We start from the raw sequence: 18,949 nt of genomic DNA, 5'->3' as shown, positions 1-18,949 counted from the left end.
ATACAGTACACTGGACTAAAGTACTAATGGACACTTCACCTTACAGTACACTGGACTAAGGTACTAATGGACACTTCACCTTACAGTACACTGGACTAAGGTACTAATGGACACTTCACCTTACAGTACACTGGACTAAGGTACTAATGGACACTTCACCTTACAGTACACTGGACTAAAGTACTAATGGACATTTCATCATACAGTACACTGGACTAAAGTACTAATGGACACTTCATCATACAGTACACTGGACTAAAGTACTACTGGACACTTCACCTTACAGTACACTGGACTAAGGTACTAATGGACACTTCACCTTACAGTACACTGGACTAAGGTACTAATGGACACTTCACCTTACAGTACACTGGACTAAAGTACTAATGGACACTTCATCATACAGTACACTGGACTAAAGTAATAATGGACACTTCATCATACAGTACACTGGACTAAAGTACTACTGGACACTTCACCTTACAGTACACTGGACTAAGGTACTAATGGACACTTCACCTTACAGTACACTGGACTAAGGTACTAATGGACACTTCACCTTACAGTACACTGGACTAAGGTACTAATGGACACTTCACCTTACAGTACACTGGACTAAAGTACTAATGGACACTTCATCATACAGTACACTGGACTATAGTACACTGGACTCCCTTCCCACCTCTTGCAGAGACAAGTCGCATTTCTTTCCTCTCTCTAGGCCTTCAAGGTCGTTCCTATCACCGCCGCTCACTGCCTCCCTGAAGCCGGTCTTGACGTGTCGACTCTACCTTCTTCAACGGAATCACCCAAATCAATTCGAAATGGATCTAATCAGTGGATTGCATATTTTCGTCAAGAAAGCAGAATAAGCCTAACCCTCTCTGCCTCTTTCAATCGGGCTACCAACTTGAAGACGTGAACATTTTGTGAGGTTTTGTCCGCTGCTCACCAACTTTCTCTGTTTTCTTTAAGCCTACTGTTAGGAATTCCTTTTTCACTCACTCTCTCTAGCCCCCACCCTCTCGTTCTTTACTCTTGTTTACTCTCAGTGGCCACACCTGGACTATTATCAATTACCTCTCGCACCTGTGGTGGCAGGCTAATTAGTTCCCCTGTGGGCTTTAAATACCAGGGCTCTTCCCCTCGTTTCGGCGTGGGGTCGTGTTGTAAACATGCCGTATCATATTCTCAAACATCTAGACTCTTTCGGGAGGTCCTCTGTTCTGCCTATGCTGTATTGATTCTCCGGCGTAGAGATGTATGCTCCAGCCTTCGCCTGCTGTCGCCGTTGCCTGAGAGTGGGACTGGTCTGCGCTCCCTAGACTTCCACGGGAGGCATCCCAGTCATCCACTTCAGACCCCCCGCGCAGCTGTCGTCCTGACGCTCTCCAGACCAGCGCAGACGCGCATCTTCCAGACCCTCGAGCTTGGCACGCTCTCCAGACCTCAGCGCGCAGACGCGCATCTACCAGACCTTCGAGCTTGGCACGCTCTCCAGACCAGCGCAGACGCGCATCTTCCAGACCCTCGAGCTTGGCACGCTCTCCAGACCTCAGCGCGCAGACGCGCATCTACCAGACCTTCGAGCTTGGCACGCTCTCCAGACCAGCGCAGACGCGCATCTTTGGCACGCTCTCCAGACCAGCGCAGACGCGCATCTTCCAGACCCTCGAGCTTGGCACGCTCTCCAGACCTCAGCGCGCAGACGCGCATCTACCAGACCTTCGAGCTTGGCACGCTCTCCAGACCAGCGCAGACGCGCATCTTCCAGACCCTCGAGCTTGGCACGCTCTCCAGACCTCAGCGCGCAGACGCGCATCTACCAGACCTTCGAGCTTGGCACGCTCTCCAGACCAGCGCAGACGCGCATCTTCCAGACCCTCGAGCTTGGCACGCTCTCCAGACCTCAGCGCGCAGACGCGCATCTACCAGACCTTCGAGCTTGGCACGCTCTCCAGACCAGCGCAGACGCGCATCTTCCAGACCTTCGAGCTTGGCACGCTCTCCAGTCACCAGCGCGCAACGCGCATCTTCAAGGGCTTGGCACGCTCTCCAGTCTCCAGCGCGCAACGCGCATCTTCCAAAGATCCTCGTGCTTGGCACACTCCTCCTCGCAGACGCACCCCGATGCGTCTCTCGGTTCCGACGTGCACACCAAGGTGTGGCGCGCCACTCTGTTCCTCGGCTCCGACAGCGGCTACCCGGTTGACGACACCCTCGCCACCGCCGCTGTTCCAGCACTCTGTTCCTCGGCTCCGACAGTCGGCTACCGGTGACGACACCCTCGCCACCGCCGCTGTTCCAGCACTCTGTTCCTCGGCTCCGACAGTCGGCTACCGGTGACGACACCCTCGCCACCGCCGCTGTTCCAGCACTCTGTTCCTCGGCTCCGACAGCGGCTACCCGGTTGACGACACCCTCGCCACCGCCGCTGTTCCAGCACTCTGTTCCTCGGCTCGGACAGCCAGCCACCCGGTGGCGATGCCCTCGCCCCACTGCGTTTCCTGTACCATTACGCATACGCCTGGGTGAGTTTTGATTGTGATGTCACTCACCCAGCGTAATGCCTCTTGCCCTCGTCCCGCTGCGTTTCCTGTACCATTACGCATACGCCTGGGTGAGTTTTGATTGTGATGTCACTCACCCAGCGTAATGCCTCTTGCCCTCGTCCCGCTGCTGTTCCTGTACCATTACGCATACGCTTGGGTGAGTTTTGATTGTTAAGTCACTCACCCAGCGTAATGCCTCTTTTGTTCTCACTTAGTTAGTAGTTTGGACATTTCATCTCCCACTCTGTTTTTGTTCTCACTTAGATAGTATTTTTGGACATTACATCTCCCCCTGTGTGTTTGTCACACGAAGATATTATTACTTTGTTACTTTGTTTATTTGGACTGTTCTGCATCTGCTCCGTTTGTTCCCTTTTGAATATTAACCCTCTCCTCTGTTCTGCAGAGCGGCCCAGATGTTTTCCCACCAGTCCCCTGTTCCTCCCTGTCCCCAGCCCGCCTCCGCGGGCCTCAGTCCCCTCTGTCCCTAGTTCTCCCCTTCTAGTTCCACCTAGTTCCTGGTCCCAAGTTCTCCCCTTCTAGTTCCACCTAGTTCCTTGTCCCTAGTTCTCCTAGTCCCCAGTTCTCCTGTTCCCTAGCTCTCCTTGTCCCGACATCTCCTAGTCTCTAGTTCCTCTGTTCCTTTAACCTTCCCCTAGCGTTCCTTTAATGTTTCCCCTAGCGTTCATTAACCTTCCCTTAGTGTACCCTTTTCCTGCCCGCCTCTTAAAGGCACCTAGTTTTTCCCCTCTTGTTATATTCCTGTATCGGTGTTCTCCCTTAAAGGGACAGTGCCCTTTTTTCCCTGTCTCTCAATAAATATCTGTTTCTTGGCAAACCATCATACCTGTCTTGTGTTGTGCGATTGGGGTCGGTTACAAACCATAACACATTTGGATTATCGAAGTTTTTGGATTGCAATAAGAAGATTTTGGATCCGTTTACCACGCACAGGACCTACCAAAATCAACTGACCAAGACACTTGGACTAATGCATTCAGTCATTTGGACGGAGTTGTTAAAACTCACTCCACTCAAATCAATAGAGTTATAATTCACTCTATTCATAATCAAATTTAAATCGACGGGGCTGGAAGAAATGTGGCCAGTCAGTCACAACAAATTCCTGGACGCTGAGGAGAGTGGAATCCTCAAGGTCAAGTCGGGAGTCGAGGGAGATAAGGACCGGTTCACGGCGTTCCTTTCCCCAGCCCTCTCCAACCCCCCTACCCTCCCCCCCAACCCCTCCCCCCTCCTTCCGCACATAGCGGCGCCTAGGTCGGCTGCCAGTCTGTTTGCGGTGGTGAATACGCATATGTTTGTCTCAAGGCTAGCCCTACATGCATCATCAAAGCGCATGTAGGTGTTTTTATGCTCTGTACCATTATTACTATCTAAAATGTAATAATTGTGGAATATTACTGTAATGAGCTGTATGTGTATGATCCAAGCGTCCTATGATCCTCATAGGGGCATAACAGAAAAAAGCATTCCATGTGAGGGTATTCTGTATTTTTGCATGTCAACTAATAAAGAAACTTGAAACTTGAACTTGAACTTGAAACTACTAATGGACTCTTCATCTTATAGTACACTGGACTAAAGTACTAATGGAATCTTCATCTTATAGTACACTGGACTAAAGTACTAATGGACACTTCACCTTACAGTACACTGGACTAAAGTACTACTGGACACTTCACCTTACAGTACACTGGACTAAAGTACTAATGGACTCTTCATCTTATAGTACACTGGACTAAAGTACTAATGGACACTTCACCTTACAGTACACTGGACTAAAGTACTACTGGACACTTCACCTTACAGTACACAGGACTAAAGTACTAATGGACACTTCACCTTACAGTACACTGGACTAAAGTACTACTGGACACTTCACCTTACAGTACACAGGACTAAAGTACTACTGGACACTTCACCTTACAGTACACAGGACTAAAGTACTAATGGACACTTCACCTTACAGTACACTGGACTAAAGTACTACTGGACACTTCACCTTACAGTACACAGGACTAAAGTACTACTGGACACTTCACCTTACAGTACACAGGACTAAGGTACTACTGGACACTGACTTCACTTCCCTCCACAGCCACAACCATGATGTAGCACTAAATGTATTTATGTAAAGTAATGCGTACTGTCTGCTGTCTGTTGTTTGTCATGCCGTCCCACGTACATTGTACGTGAGGTCCTGCTGTCATTGACCCATGTCCATGTGTGTCTGTAGTACTGTTGTACTCCTTGTAGTACTGTGGTACTTGTGTAGTACTGTGGTACATTTGTAGATTGTTCATAGGCTTTTGCATCATTGCACCAAAACAAATGCCTGTGCCTTGACTGTATTTGCAGAATAAACAATAAAGCATTGTTGTTGTTATCTAAATACTGTCGTGCTTGAATGAGTTACATCTACAGTAACCTGGCGTTTGAAATCCTCATTTTGCAGATTTGTAACCAGGATCCTATTGTTCTGCTGTGAGGAGGACATGTGATAATTAGACATAGAACTTGCCAACATGTTCTGTGTCTCGAATGAATGAATGAATGAAAACTTTAATTAACAGATTGCAGAATGGGTACAATACAGTACGGCTCAATACATACAATTGTTAAGGGGATGCAGACCTGAGAAAGCCGTTTGTCTTGTTTCCATCAGGGTCCCCCATTTTCAATTCATATAGACATTTATGACATACACAACATACATGACATTTTCGAGAGCTTGGGCACGTCTGCTACCCTTTGAAACTCTGCCAAATGACGATAACCCGAGGAGAGCAGACTTCTAGTGAGTTGCAGCTATGACAACAGAACGATAGGATTCAGGTAAAAAAATTGGCTAATTGCCTCTTTATTGGACTCGGATCTCTCAGTGTTAACAGTACCTGCTGGAGGTCATTGATGAGTTTGTTCTTGTTCTCGAGAATCTGAGCACACAGCTGCTGCTGGCTGTTCAGAGCCTCCCACCGCTCCTGAAGAAGCACCTTCTGCTGAGCCTCGGTCCACTTCCTGGTAACCTCCTTAAACTGCTCCAGGCTGGACTTGGCCTCGTTCTCTAGCTTCTCCACTCTGGGCAGAGGATGAGGATAGGGATTTATAAGTGCAATCTCAATGACTGAAAAGGTGAGAGGCATTTTGACAGACCTCAATCAAGCCCAGAAAAATATGATATACTGCATAATGAGGACAAAAAGAAAATCTGTGGGGGAAGTCTTATGGGAAATATTTCTACAATTTACCAATGGTGGAATGAACTCCCCACCACAGTCGGGACAGCTGAAATATTATCTGAATTTTTTTTTGATATATATAAAATAACCTTAGGTTACTGACTTTTTACTATTATGTACCCTAATACTATGCTACTATTCTTATACTACTAACTATCTTGCTAATATGTCAATACTACTATGCACTCAGAGTGTAACACTCAAGCTTGATACTATTTGATGAACAATGCCACTGACCCTAGGCTGCCTTAGAGATGTACCCCTCCTGCTGACTTCTTGTTCACAATATGGAAGTCGCTTTGAATAAAAGCATCAGCTAAATTACTTAATTGTAAATTGTGAATTACACAAGGCATGAATAAAAAGGAAACTTATGTCCCATTCCAAATGTCCTTCACAAGGGAAAATAAAGAGGCAAATGTTTTACAGTTTGAACGCCTGATGAGAAAATGTATTTCCCTTAGTTCTTGTCTCACTGTTTTGCACTTTTTAATATTTTTTTGTGAAAAATAAAGTGTATGCACTGTACTGTATATATGTCGTATCGCGTTCCTATGTGTTTTTTGTAAACATAATGGCGATTAAAATAATCTGAATCTGAATCTTGAAAGAGAAATTCAAATGTGAAACGTCCCAGACACAAGTAATTCTTTCCCTCTTATACAACAGCTTACCAACAAACAACATAATTTTGAAATGTGCATATTTTAGCAATATCTCAAATTCCCTGGTACCACAAAAGCCCAGTGTTTAAAGGAACATGGAAACATAATGTTGCTGTAGTGGCCGACTGTCACTCCCCGATTGTGTTGACAGGCGTCACGATGCACCCATAATTAGTTCTCTACTCAGTAACAAAGTTTGTGATGTAAATATAGAAGAATGTCCAAGTTGTGGCTGGTACAGTTTGCAGGGTTTTATTGTCCAAAAATGAATGATAGTGAATGAAAGGTTAAATCAGAACAGTTGTCAATTGCTCTATTTGTCAGTTCCAAACAGTGAAACAGGTAGGAAAAACGTATCTCCTAAAACAGGTGCATGAATTACAGTGATCAGCTATAGGTTACTTATAGAGGTGGGGTGCCCCCTAGAGTTCAAACATAAATAAGACACTAAACAATAATATAATACTACAAGTTGGTTTCTGCTTCTATTGATTGATTGATTGATTGAATTGATTGATTGATTTTAGTCGATTGTTTCAAGGAATGAATGCCCACCTCTCAGCCAGTCACAATGGAGTGCTTTTACTTTCTTGCTTTTATTTGTGATTGTTTTATGTTGTTCTGTATGCAAAACTAGCTGTGTGCTGCCTTCTTGGCCAGGGCCAACTTAAAAAAGAGATGTCAATCTCAACGTGATTACCCTGGTTAAATAATGAATAAATAAAAATACAAATTGAGTCAAACCATCTTATAATCATATTAAACACAATCATCCACCATCCTACCCTTTGTTTTCACATGATGTCACAATGCCCCTCTGCAGCCATTTTATGTCCCTCCTATTCCATTCAGTTTAATAACATTTGGGACACAAAATAGTGCATGTGAAAACAAGAAGTAATTTGCTAAAGGGAGCGCTCTGAACAAGATATCACCTGAGCATGCGAGCCTCCTGCATCTCTGCCCTTCTCTGGGACTCTCTGGCATCAGCTGCTACCTGGATGTTGCTCACCAACGCGGTCCCACCACTATGCAAGTCGATCATTCTCTGTGACGGAGCAGACATAACAGGCCCAACAGTTACAACGACATACATTGAGCATTTAATGACTTATAGGGTTATGTAACCGTATTGCTCTGCGTTGTGTCTCAAATTCCGATTCGACTCCTGTTAAAGGGGAACTCCAACATTTTGGGAAATTAGCTTATTTAACATCTTCCCTGGAGTTAGACAAGAAGATACATACCTTTTTTGTCTCTGTGCGTGCATTTTAGCTTTGGGAATAGACGCTCCGTTAGCATAGCTTAGCTTCATCACTGGAAGTGAGTAGGGGCCGGAGCCTTACAGTGCCTTACAGTGTATTGCAAGGTCTGACATTGACCAAACTTGATATGCATGACCTTGGTGGGCTCTAGGTCAACTCCTGAAAAGGGGGTCAATGTCAGACTTTGCAATCAAAAGTTAGGGGGCTAATAACCCTTGCCATAATTTCAGTGTGCCCCCTAACTTTTGATTGCAAGGTCTGACATTGACCCCCTTTTCAGGAGTTGACCTAGAGCCCACCAAGGTCATGCATATCAAGTTTGGTCAATGTCAGACCTTGCAATACACTGTAAGGCACTGTAAGGCTCCGGCCCCTACTCACTTCCAGTGATGAAGCTAAGCTATGCTAACGGAGCGTCTATTCCCAAAGCTAAAATGCACGCACAGAGACAAAAAAGGTATGTATCTTCTTGTCTAACTCCAGGGAAGATGTTAAATAAGCTAATTTCCCAAAATGTTGGAGTTTTCCTTTAAGGGATTGCCCTGAGTGGGAGTTGAACCCCGGTCTCCCGCACCGGGGCCGACATCACAAACCGCTGCGCCAAGAAAGGATATCCCTCCTAAGCGCTCAGTTTGGATGCCTCTGGGGAGTGAGTTTACTTGCAGTACCGCTTACCATCCACAGCCACCGAACTACTTGTACCACGTGACTGTGGATAGACTGCGGTACCTCCGTTACAGTTACACAGGGCAATATAAAAAAAATTATGTTGTGAAGTGAGTCTTTAACATTCACTTTAGACACTTTTTAACACTACACCATTATTTGCACTACATCCATACCTCATTTGAGCATTTTTTATTTTTTATTTTTTTAAGTTTGCATTCTGTACTTTAGGTTGTACCTTGGTTTGTATTGTATATTTTGTATAGTGTTTGGACTTTATTATTTGTACTTGTTTACTGTATGGAGCACATTCTCAGGGGGCTCATATACAGAACCAAGCATTTCACTGTAATAATGTATGTACTTGTCTTTATATGTGACAAATAAAACAAAACTTAAACTTGAACTTTGTATTGATATGTGCAGAGAATGTGGTGACTTATTGCTGATGGATCAACAAACCCTTTCACTGTGTTCCACTTGTTGCTGGCTTTTCCTCGCCTTCTCTTTGGTCTCCTTCTTCTCACCAGCGTCATCTCCCCGCTCTTGTCTAAGGAAGGGGGTATCAAAGGTGATGATGCACATAAATGGGGAAACGAATAGCTCTGCACATATCTACAGTTTAGCTTGCCCAAGCTACCTCTGCAGTACACCATGGGCCACAGACAACGCTTGTCTGCAAATGCCTATCATGTAATTCAGTCAGCAATAATTACTTACTCCAGTTAGCTAGCTAAAGCTATCGTACCTTTGCTTGGCTTCATTTTTTCGTGCATGTTTGAGGCGACGAGCAGCAATTCTCTCCTGTGAACTTTCAGAGTCCAGAGAGGGCTCAGCGGCCGCTTCTTCTGGATCCTCATTAGAGTCGCCAGCTTGACTCATGTTTGGAGAAAACACTTGAAAACACTACCTTTGAAGAGTACCTTAGCTTTAGTAGGGTCGGTAGTACCACCGTACCAGTTAGTAGCACATCAGTAACAAGTTTGGTAAACGTTGCTATGGAGACGGTTCTCTTGATGACTGTAACTGTTGCCATGGCATTGTCCATAGACAACCAGTATACTGGTAATGTTCAGCATTTTTTATTATAATGTTATTTATAGATATATTCAGTAACATAAAAGTTACATTGTTTGCATTCATTGTGACTTTAGACATTTTGCAGAAGAACGCTTGTGACTTATAATCTCCATGACTACGTGTGTTCTGAGTTTCCCAGAGAGGAACTAACAGTTGCTCACAGTTGTTACACTGAAACATGTCCCCCGGGGTGGCGGTGGTCTTTGGCAGCAACACCGACGGACGGAGTGTTGACAACACCGACATGAAGATTTCCATCGTGGCCAATTCGAGTGTTGTAAATAAAATGTGTGTGCAACAATAATAGTATCCCTAATCGACGTAATTGCGGAGGAATTACTTGCTAACGTTATCTGTCCACCGAGGCTGACGTGTCGTTACGGTATTATCAACAAGAAGAAGTTGCGTTAGCCGAAGCTAGCGACCTGTCAAGCTAGGTGGCCGCCGGGGTGGCTTATAGTTAGTTAGCTTAACGCTGTCGTCACTTCTTCTCGACTTTCCAAGACACTTTTAAACACAGTCGAATAGAATCGGTTGACAACGACACCGGTGATTAGTGTGAACGACTTAGACAAACAAAAGGGCATTTGTGTCTCCTATGATCACGTTAAGCGAATCGTCCATTTCAAAATGTCAACCGCGTCGTTGGACAAGGAGCTGCAGGAGCGACTGAGGGAGGCGTCTGCCCTCGGAGACCTCGACGAAGTGCGGGACTTGGTGGAGAGTGGAGTCAATGTCAACTCGCAGAACGAAATAAATGGATGGTAAAGTAGTGGCTTTCATAAAGCACGTCGAGCGCTAGCTTCGTTTTAGTCTGCCTTGCAATTACCAACTATGAATTGAAAATGGGGGACCCTGATGTAAACAAGACTAAAGTATTTCTCTGGTCTGCATGATCCCCTTAACAATTGTGTGTATTGAGCCATACTGTATTGTACCCATTCTGCAATCTGTTAAATACAGTTTTCATTCATTCATTCATTCATTCATTCACCCCTAGTAAGGTTGTGTGGTGGTGACCATGAACTCAAACTGGAAAGAAACAGACTAAGAAACGACTTAAACTCCATGATCAAAACTGCAAAAAAGAATTTCATCAATGACAAAACTGAGGAAAACAAAAACAAACCATGTGAACTTTGGAAATTACTCAATAATCAACTAGGCTGCAGTAAAAAACTTAAAACCAGATTCTCAAACATACAAGACGGCCAACACGCTCATCACAGACAAGCTGGATGTAGCCAATTACTTAAACATTTTCTTCACAAACATAGCCACAACACTGGTAAACAAACTACCCTCCCACTCAGGGCATTATGGGGTAGAACACATAGTAGCTTACTACAAAAACCTAGGGGTCCGCAAGGACGACTTCAAGCTGGAAATGGTAACAACAGATGAGGTACTCAAAAAACTGAGCGCCCTCCAACCTAACAAGGCCACTGGCCATGACAACATCCCCTCCAAATTCCTCAGACTCAGCAGCCGCCATCACCCCAGTCATCACACACATAATAAACCTCTCCATAAAACAGGGACACGTCCCCAAGGACTTAAAAATTGCAAGGGTGACCCCTCTGCACAAAAAGGGCAGCAAATTAGACCCAGGCAACTACCGCCCTGTTTCTATTCTTACCTTCATCTCGAAAGTCATGGAAAAAATAGTCTACGAACAGGTCGAAAAGTACCTAGCGGAAAAAAATCTAATCTACGAATTCCAATCTGGCTTCAGAACATCCCACTCCACTGACACATGCCTTCTCTATTTGAACGACCACATCAAACAAGAGGTAGACGCGGGCAAATACTGCGGCATGGTCATGCTGGACCTACAAAAGGCCTTTGACACTGTCAATCACTCCATTCTGATTGACAAGCTAAAAGCAATTGGTTTTGATAGTCTTATCAGTGAGCTGGATGCAATCCTACCTTGAGGGGAGGGAACAGATGGTGGAGGTAAACGGTACCCTATCCCCCCCCCCCCTCCCAGTCAGCTGTGGTGTTCCACAAGGAAGCATACTAGGACCGCTACTGTTCCTAATTTATGCAAATGACATGTCGTCAGCTTGTGACTGCAACTTGTTCCTGTTTGCGGACGACTCAGCCTTGCTGGTCTCTGACAAGAACAAGTTATAGGTTGAAAAAACCCTCAGCTCGGAACTAGGCAAAATCTGCATATGGCTCGCTGATAACAAACTATCATTACACATGGGCAAAACAGAGTCCATTCTCTTCGGTTCAAATAACAAACTCAGCAAGACCGACGGCTTCTCAGTTACAGTGGGTGACAATATTGTCACAAGGAAAGATGAAATTACCTACCTGGGTTCCATCCTAGAGGCTAATCTTTCCTGTGACAAAATGGCATCCAATGTAATAAAAAAAGTCAACCAACGAACTCGATTCTTGTACCGGATCTCCTCTCTGGTAAACAAGAATACCCTGAAGACTCTGGCAGGAGCACTCATTCAAGGGTACTACGACTATGCTTGCACCTCATGGTACCAAAGCACCTCAAAGGCGCTAAAAACAAAATTACAAACATCTCAAAACAAACTGGTCAGACTACTGCTTGACCTTACTCCTAGAACCCACCTCACCCCTGCCCACTTTGACAACCTAGGATGGCTTAGAGTAGACGACAGAGTACAACAACTTGCAATGGGCCTGGTCTACAAGATACACTACACGACCAAGGTACCCATGTACATGTCAAAATACTTCCCAAAGGTCAGTGAATACCACGATCACAACACCAGAGGGAGCTCCACAAATCATGTTAAACCCAGATTCGTCTCGAACAAGGGACTAAACATGTTTAGCAATTATGCCACATCAATGTGGAACGCCCTACCCAAAGCTGTAAAGGAATGTGAATCACTACCCACTTTCAAAACCACTCTCAAAGAACACCTACGGGAGACTGCAATTCGAAACTGGCCCCTGTAAATGTCCTAACCCAACCCCCTCCAATGTACAGTAAATTACCTAGTATGGTTTTGTCAATATTCCAATGTACAGTTTTGCTTGTACAGTTGTACAGTGTTCCCCCCCAACCCCTCCTACCCCCCCCCCCACCCAACCTCCTCCAATGTACAGTTTTTACGTCAAATGTATATACTCTCTTTTTGTATCACAAACAGTACTGTATTTGCAAATCTGGTATGTCATAAATGTATAGATGTAGCAGTACTGTCTATCTGTATGTCATGTATGTCATATATGTCCTGATGAATTGAAAATGGGGGACCCTGATGTAAACAAGACGAAAGTCTTTTTCTGGTCTGCATCCCCTTAACAATTGTGTGTATTGAGCTGTACTGTATTGTACCCATTCTGCAATCTGTTAATAAAGTTTTCAATCAATCAATCAATCAATCAATTCAATCAATCAATCAAACCAGAGTCTTAACTGTCATGTTGTGTATAACAGTATTGCCACTGTTGCTTGAAACTTGCCCACACCGAGAGCCCTCTTCTATTGCCATTAGAGTACGTGCCATACACAGGTTTACAGGGGATTAAAAAAAGCTTCAGTCAGCAGCTAACGTTAGCTTCTTGTTATCAGCCTGACCAGCCAGGGTGTCTTGTCTTGCTTGTGTAAGCAGGGATCTGACATTCACAATTAATTTCCTGCAAAGTTGGCTTTGGGGCTGGGGGGGGGAAGCAAGTACTATGGCTATCTTAGTAAAGTAGAACGAGCTCAGTGGGAAACATGATATGGAAATAATAATGCATTTAGTAATTTAGCTGACACTTTTATCCAAAGCGACTTACACGTTTTGTACGACAAGACATAGACATAGGGTGTGTAGTTAGAGACCATTGACCTGGAGGTAGATGGGAGCCGTTCCCTTCCCAGCGCGATATGCCAGGTCAAGGTGTTTTACTTTATAAAAGTGACTTGTCAAGGGTCTGCCTCACTCACGTGTCCCTGGCTTTAAAATATGGCGATTGAAGTTGATCCATGTGTAAAGGGCAGTCAGTTAATTACATTTACTGAAATCGTATTATCTCACCATCACCCCCCCCCCCCCCCCCCCCCTCCTTTTCCAGGACGTGCTTGCACTGGGCATGCAAGAGGAACCACAAGAATGTCGTGTCCTACCTACTCAACTCGGGTGCAGACAAAGACATTGTCACTGCGAAAGACGAGCTGGCCTCCCAGCTCACCTCCAGACCAGAGATCAAACGACTGTTAGGAGGTGCACTGTGCATTTCTGTTTCACATTTAGTTATGTATTTACGACACCTCGGTGTAGATACATGAAATTACATTGTATTAATGTGTAATAAATATGGATCGTTCCTTCACACATATGGCCACATATGGATTCTAGCCTTGAGTGTTGATAGCTGGAATTGACTGGGTTTGATAATGACTGGGGGTAAAAGCTACAAGTCAATGGTTTGGACTATTCTGTGCTACATAACTAACATTGTATTGTCTGTCACAGTTGAGGTGGAGGACATGCCTGAAGTCAAGGAGCCTGAATTGCCAATCATTCCCAACTATCTGTCCAACCCGCCCTTCATGTACAGCAAGATGGACAATAAGGCGGAGGACATCCTAGCCCAACTTCTGGCCCAGAACGGCTCCGGGGACCATGGCGAGGACCAGCACAGCGACCCGGCCTCCCTGTCGCCCACCCACCAACCTCAGCAGCTGCAGAGCCTTGTCCACAATGCTCCCACGACCCACAGCCAGGCCCAGACGGGGGCTTTCATCCCGGTGGCTGAGCAAAATGGCGTGGTGCAGAGTACGGCCTCATCCTCCTCCTCCCACCACCACCACTCTGCCGTTAATGGGACCCTTCCCATGGACCTGTCGGTAGAGCCCCACCTGGTCAACCACACCGACTACCCCCACGGGGTGACTCACAATGGGACCGCATGCTCGCCTCCGCTGGCTTCCCCCAGCACCAGCACGGCCAGCAGCAGCGGGAGCCAGGCCCCGAGCACCAACCCCGCCATGAGCCGGCAGCCGTCCATCCCCCCCCAGCAGCTGAGCTGTGGCCAGAACGGAGGGCCCGTGCCAGCCTTCCAGCCCTTCTTCTTCACAAGCACCTTCCCTGTCAATGTGCAAGGTGAGGAGGTGGGGAGCGCTCGCTTCCGAAAGGCTTTTCTGGGTGAGAAGGTTCGTCGCGCGTCATTGACCCACCCACTCAGTACAGATTCAGAATGAACCGTCGGCTAAATGAAAAGCAATAAGGGTTTATTTTTTTATGCAGGTGTCTACCTAAAAAGCCTTGGTGTCTGATCACACTTGTTTCATATTACAATAGTTTTCAATCTAATCCAACGATTGATCCATGATTCTTCCACACGGTCACAGACACTTGTGTTTGCACTTACTTTTTATCAAGTGCATACCAGTAATAATTAGGGATGCATGATATATCATTGACCATACTGGTATCGGCCGATGATAGTGATTTTTTCATATACCGGTATCGGTCCGATGAGTAAAACTGGACCGATGTGAAGTTGTGAACAACTGAACCTGATCATTATTTCTCTGTGTAACTGCCGTTGTGTGTGTGTTTACTTTTTTTGGCCGTGCTGAGTTTGTTTGGGTCACTTTACTTCAATGTGACAATGACGCAGTAAAGGATTGTTACATTATGTACAAAAATAGCATGTACAAAATGTTATTGTCATATAAATTTGTTTTATTCATATCGGTCCTTAGTAATAATGCATTGTGTGTGTATGTAACAGTGTAACACTGATGCTTCCTCCCTGCCCAGAGCTGGTGCTGAAGGTACGCATCCAGAACCCCAACGCGCGGGAGAACGACTTCATCGAGGTGGAGCTGGACCGCCAAGAGCTGACCTACCGCTCCCTGCTGAGGGTCTGCTGCCGCGAGCTGGACATCAGCACAGAGCACGTGGAGAAGATACGCAAGCTGCCCAACACCATGCTAAGAAAGGTAGATAGATAGATAGAGATAGATAATTGTATTATCTTCTAGTGTCCTGCCATACACACATGGCAAGCATGCATACTCCTCCATCAGTTGAAATAAATGAAATGAAGGTCGGGATTCAACTACATACGATTTTGTCGAATCGGCGCCTAATCCTCAAAACAAAAATACCTTTAGACACTGCTGATGGTGAAGGTAAATATTGACATTGAACAAATCAAAACATCAGAGATGGGTTAAATTATAACTCTATAAATCAATCAAAATAATAAGAGAAATTACAGCATTCTACACTTTTTCTATCAATGTGATGCTCATACGCATTCATTCTGTAGCCAGCTGAAACTTGATCTGTCGGCTCACATGAAGTTCATTGTTCATTCTTCCGCAACAGTGTGATGATGATGATGAATAGTTTTATTTTCGGTCTTTGTTTACAGATAAATCAAAAACACACGTGTGGACTTTCAAAACGAAAAGAAAAAAAGAAAAAAATCACAAATGTACATATTCAAAGTAAGCTCACACACAAAATCCAAACTCAATGACCGAAAAAAGGAATAGGCTGAAGCACATGCTTATTTTTGCCTAGCCTTTACAATTCTTAAAAACGAAATAACATTTAATAACATTAGCCTCATACACCTCCAATATTATATTACGACCTAATAGAATAGAATAGAATAGAAATACTTTTATTATCCCGAGGGAAATTTGACACTGCAAATCGCTCAACATTAAACATTTAGACATAACAAGTCACGAATAAAAATAACAAAACAAATAGCCTAAGAATAGAATAAAAATTGAATAAAATATACAGTAAATAAATACAGTAAAAATATACTGAAGTCTACAGTAGGTGTAATATTGCACAGTGCTGTTTCAAAACTAAGAGTTCAGGAAGCTGGTAACTGTCACTCTGTGCTCAGTGAAGCACAGTGATGCATTATAATAGTCTGATGGCTGTTGAAATGAAGGACTTCCTGTGCCGTTCAGTGCTGCATTTAGGTAGTGTGAGCCTAGCACTGCACATGCTCCTCCTGTCAGCCAAGTCTGTGTATAGTGGGTGGGAGGGGTTTTCCCTGATGGTCTGGAGCTTAGCAAGGCTCTCCTCTCTGCCACCCTCGCTAGAGAGTCCAGCTCCACCCCAACCACGCTACTGGCCTTCCTGACCAGCTTGTCCAGCCTGTTTGTGTCCCCTGCTCTCAGTCCGTTCAGGGAATGTTTTGATGTACCTGAGCAGAGGCAGGTCTGACCCCCCCCACGCCCTCCAGGCTACATCCACTATTCCACTTCATTAGCCACAGCTCAGCTGTCTAAAGGGTGAGACAAGGCAAAGGAAAGACACAGCATCAACATAATTATGGCTTCCTGCAAGGAGGAGCACCACACAAATGCATTGTGATCGTACAGATGTATGTATTCAATTGTGACAGTGTTTTGATATGTATCTCGCATGCAAAGTGGCTTTGAGATTAGAGGTCGATCGATAGTGGATTTCTAAAGGCCGACATAATAACGATAGTTTGGAGCAGGAAAAGGCAGATTGCTCCCATTTTCATTCAGATATCTTTATTTTTATTTTTTTTATCAAATCAAATCTTTTTTTTCTTTTTTTTTAACATAACAATCAAAACACAATACAATAATACAATCATTCAGATATCTTGAGGTGAGAAGTCAAGGGACCCCCTTTAAAAGGGTCATGCCCATAGCATTTTCCTCTCATCAGATTTAAGATAGCTTAACTTTTAAGCAAAATCTACCCCTTTTGCCAGTGAGCTTCTGCAGCCTGATCTCACTTAAAGTACTAATCGACTACAGGAAAAAAGGTACATATTGTATTTTATGTTATAGCCATAAGTAGTATATGTATGTATTGTATACACATTTTACAATGTGTACATATTACAAATAAGTAAATATGTTAAAAAAAATTTAAGCTTTTAACATTTTCAGAAAATGTTTGAGTTCCCCTGCTGGGGAGCGAACCCAGGGCGCCCACATGAGAGCCGAGTTTATTTACCTCAAGACTACCAAGACACACTTTTCTGATAACCTTAACCACACTGTTACCATAAGCTAACCATAGACGTCAAACTTAATGTCTAATCTTAACCCTAACTTTATTTCTTAACCATAACCATTAAATGTTCAAATGAACCATCATAGTACTGCTGTCTTTGTATCAGGAGCAGTGGCGGCTGGTCCATAGAGGGCGCTTGGGCGCCACCCCCGCTGGTGGAGAGAGAAGGATAAGAAGACTTCTTTTTTTGGATGTAGATTTTGGACTCTAAAAATACAATAAACATGCTTAAAATAATAATAATTACTAATTTTAAGTGTTTGTGTTTAAAATGCACAATAATGTTAACCCTTTATCTGCCAGGGATTATTCTGATCTTAATCCCCTATCTGCCACCACTATAAGTCTATGGAGATGTTCCCCTTCTTTGCAGGGCTATAACTTTTTAAATTGTATTGCTAAATTGACATTACTATGGCCCATTCAACTTCAAGTATCTATCATTTATTTAGTATGGGCGATACATAGATCACAGCAGTTTATACGTTTAATAATAATCAAACACGCTGAAACTTACTGCATCTTCCTCTGACCGTTGGGTGGTCCGCGTGGAGCAGAAAGTTCTCGATTATGGGATGTTGATATATGCGATCCATTTCCAGGTTGTATAATAGTATATACGTCCAAATCATGTTGTTTATCGAGTTATTGGCAACTGATCGCTGTCCAGTGTGTCGAGCTAGAGTCCCGCTAACGATAGCGAGTGCCCGGACCGAATATGGATGAGCACCACTTCCGGCGCGTCACTTCCTGTTTGGGCGATCCGCCGATCGGCCACCAGATGGCGCTCTTGAACCGTTGGAGAGTTGAGAGGAGATCAACAGGAGATCCCAAGTCTCCGTGGGTAAAATATGATTGCCATCACAGATTTTTGAAATATTGATCTCAAAGACGCCTTACGGCGTCATTGGCAGATTACGCATGGCGGAGAATGACTCGTCCTTGGCGAATAAAGGGTTAATATATCAAATATAAATCATTGTTTTGTGCGTGATTCACGTCACTCTCTCCTGATAGACATCTACCTCCAAGCCTGAGTGCTAGACTTAATGCTCACTGAGTGCGCGTCACTGCAGCCCAATGTATCGTCACAGCCAATGTAAATGGATCAAGCAAATACATTTAGCCTATTAGGGTCTTCAAATATTATGTCTGGGGGCGTGGTTTTCTAGCGCTCGAAGCAAGCTCAGTGCGCCACTGTGTCACTCGTCAGTCGTCAGACAGAAAATAATGCTTGTAGGAGGAGCCAGGAGTATTTTCATTTCAGATCTGAGTTAGCTTAACTAGGCTATACTCAGTCGTTTAGCTGGTTCGGTAATAAGAAGTGTATTCTCAGGAGTCGGAGAGATAATCACGAGATACTGTACATTCAGACAATGTTGGAGCTAACAAAATGGATTTATATGGACACTTTTTATCATGGAAAGTTCAAGCCCGGAC

At 44.4% G+C, this 18,949-nt stretch overlaps 2 protein-coding genes across 2 annotated transcripts in view; one reads left to right on the top strand and one right to left on the bottom strand.

The window, feature by feature from the left end:
* Positions 1-9,290, bottom strand: part of drc1 (dynein regulatory complex subunit 1 homolog (Chlamydomonas)) — a gene marked incomplete at its 5' end in the record, with an annotated part of 51,917 nt that extends 42,627 nt beyond the window's left edge. Inside the window, 4 exons of the mRNA XM_084329157.1 lie at positions 5,468-5,651; positions 7,413-7,525; positions 8,871-8,958; positions 9,157-9,290. Coding sequence (XP_084185283.1) covers positions 5,468-5,651; positions 7,413-7,525; positions 8,871-8,958; positions 9,157-9,290 — 519 coding nt within the window. The remainder of the gene's footprint in view (positions 1-5,467; positions 5,652-7,412; positions 7,526-8,870; positions 8,959-9,156) is intronic.
* A 405-nt stretch (positions 9,291-9,695) lies between these two features.
* ankrd40 (ankyrin repeat domain 40) lies at positions 9,696-18,553 on the top strand (the record flags this gene model as incomplete). Its single annotated transcript, XM_084329156.1, has 5 exons — positions 9,696-10,252; positions 13,548-13,696; positions 13,949-14,578; positions 15,242-15,423; positions 18,527-18,553. Exons 1-5 carry the CDS (start codon positions 10,119-10,121, stop codon positions 18,551-18,553), a joined length of 1,122 nt encoding a protein of 373 aa, XP_084185282.1. The 5' UTR covers positions 9,696-10,118.
* Positions 18,554-18,949: the final 396 nt, after the last annotated feature.

This window comes from Notolepis coatsorum (genome assembly GCF_963971535.1).
Source record: "Notolepis coatsorum genome assembly, chromosome: 14".
Classification (NCBI taxonomy): domain Eukaryota; kingdom Metazoa; phylum Chordata; class Actinopteri; order Aulopiformes; family Paralepididae; genus Notolepis; species Notolepis coatsorum.
The sequence above is the reverse complement of the archived record's forward strand: the minus strand, read 5'-3'. Positions and strand labels throughout refer to the sequence as shown.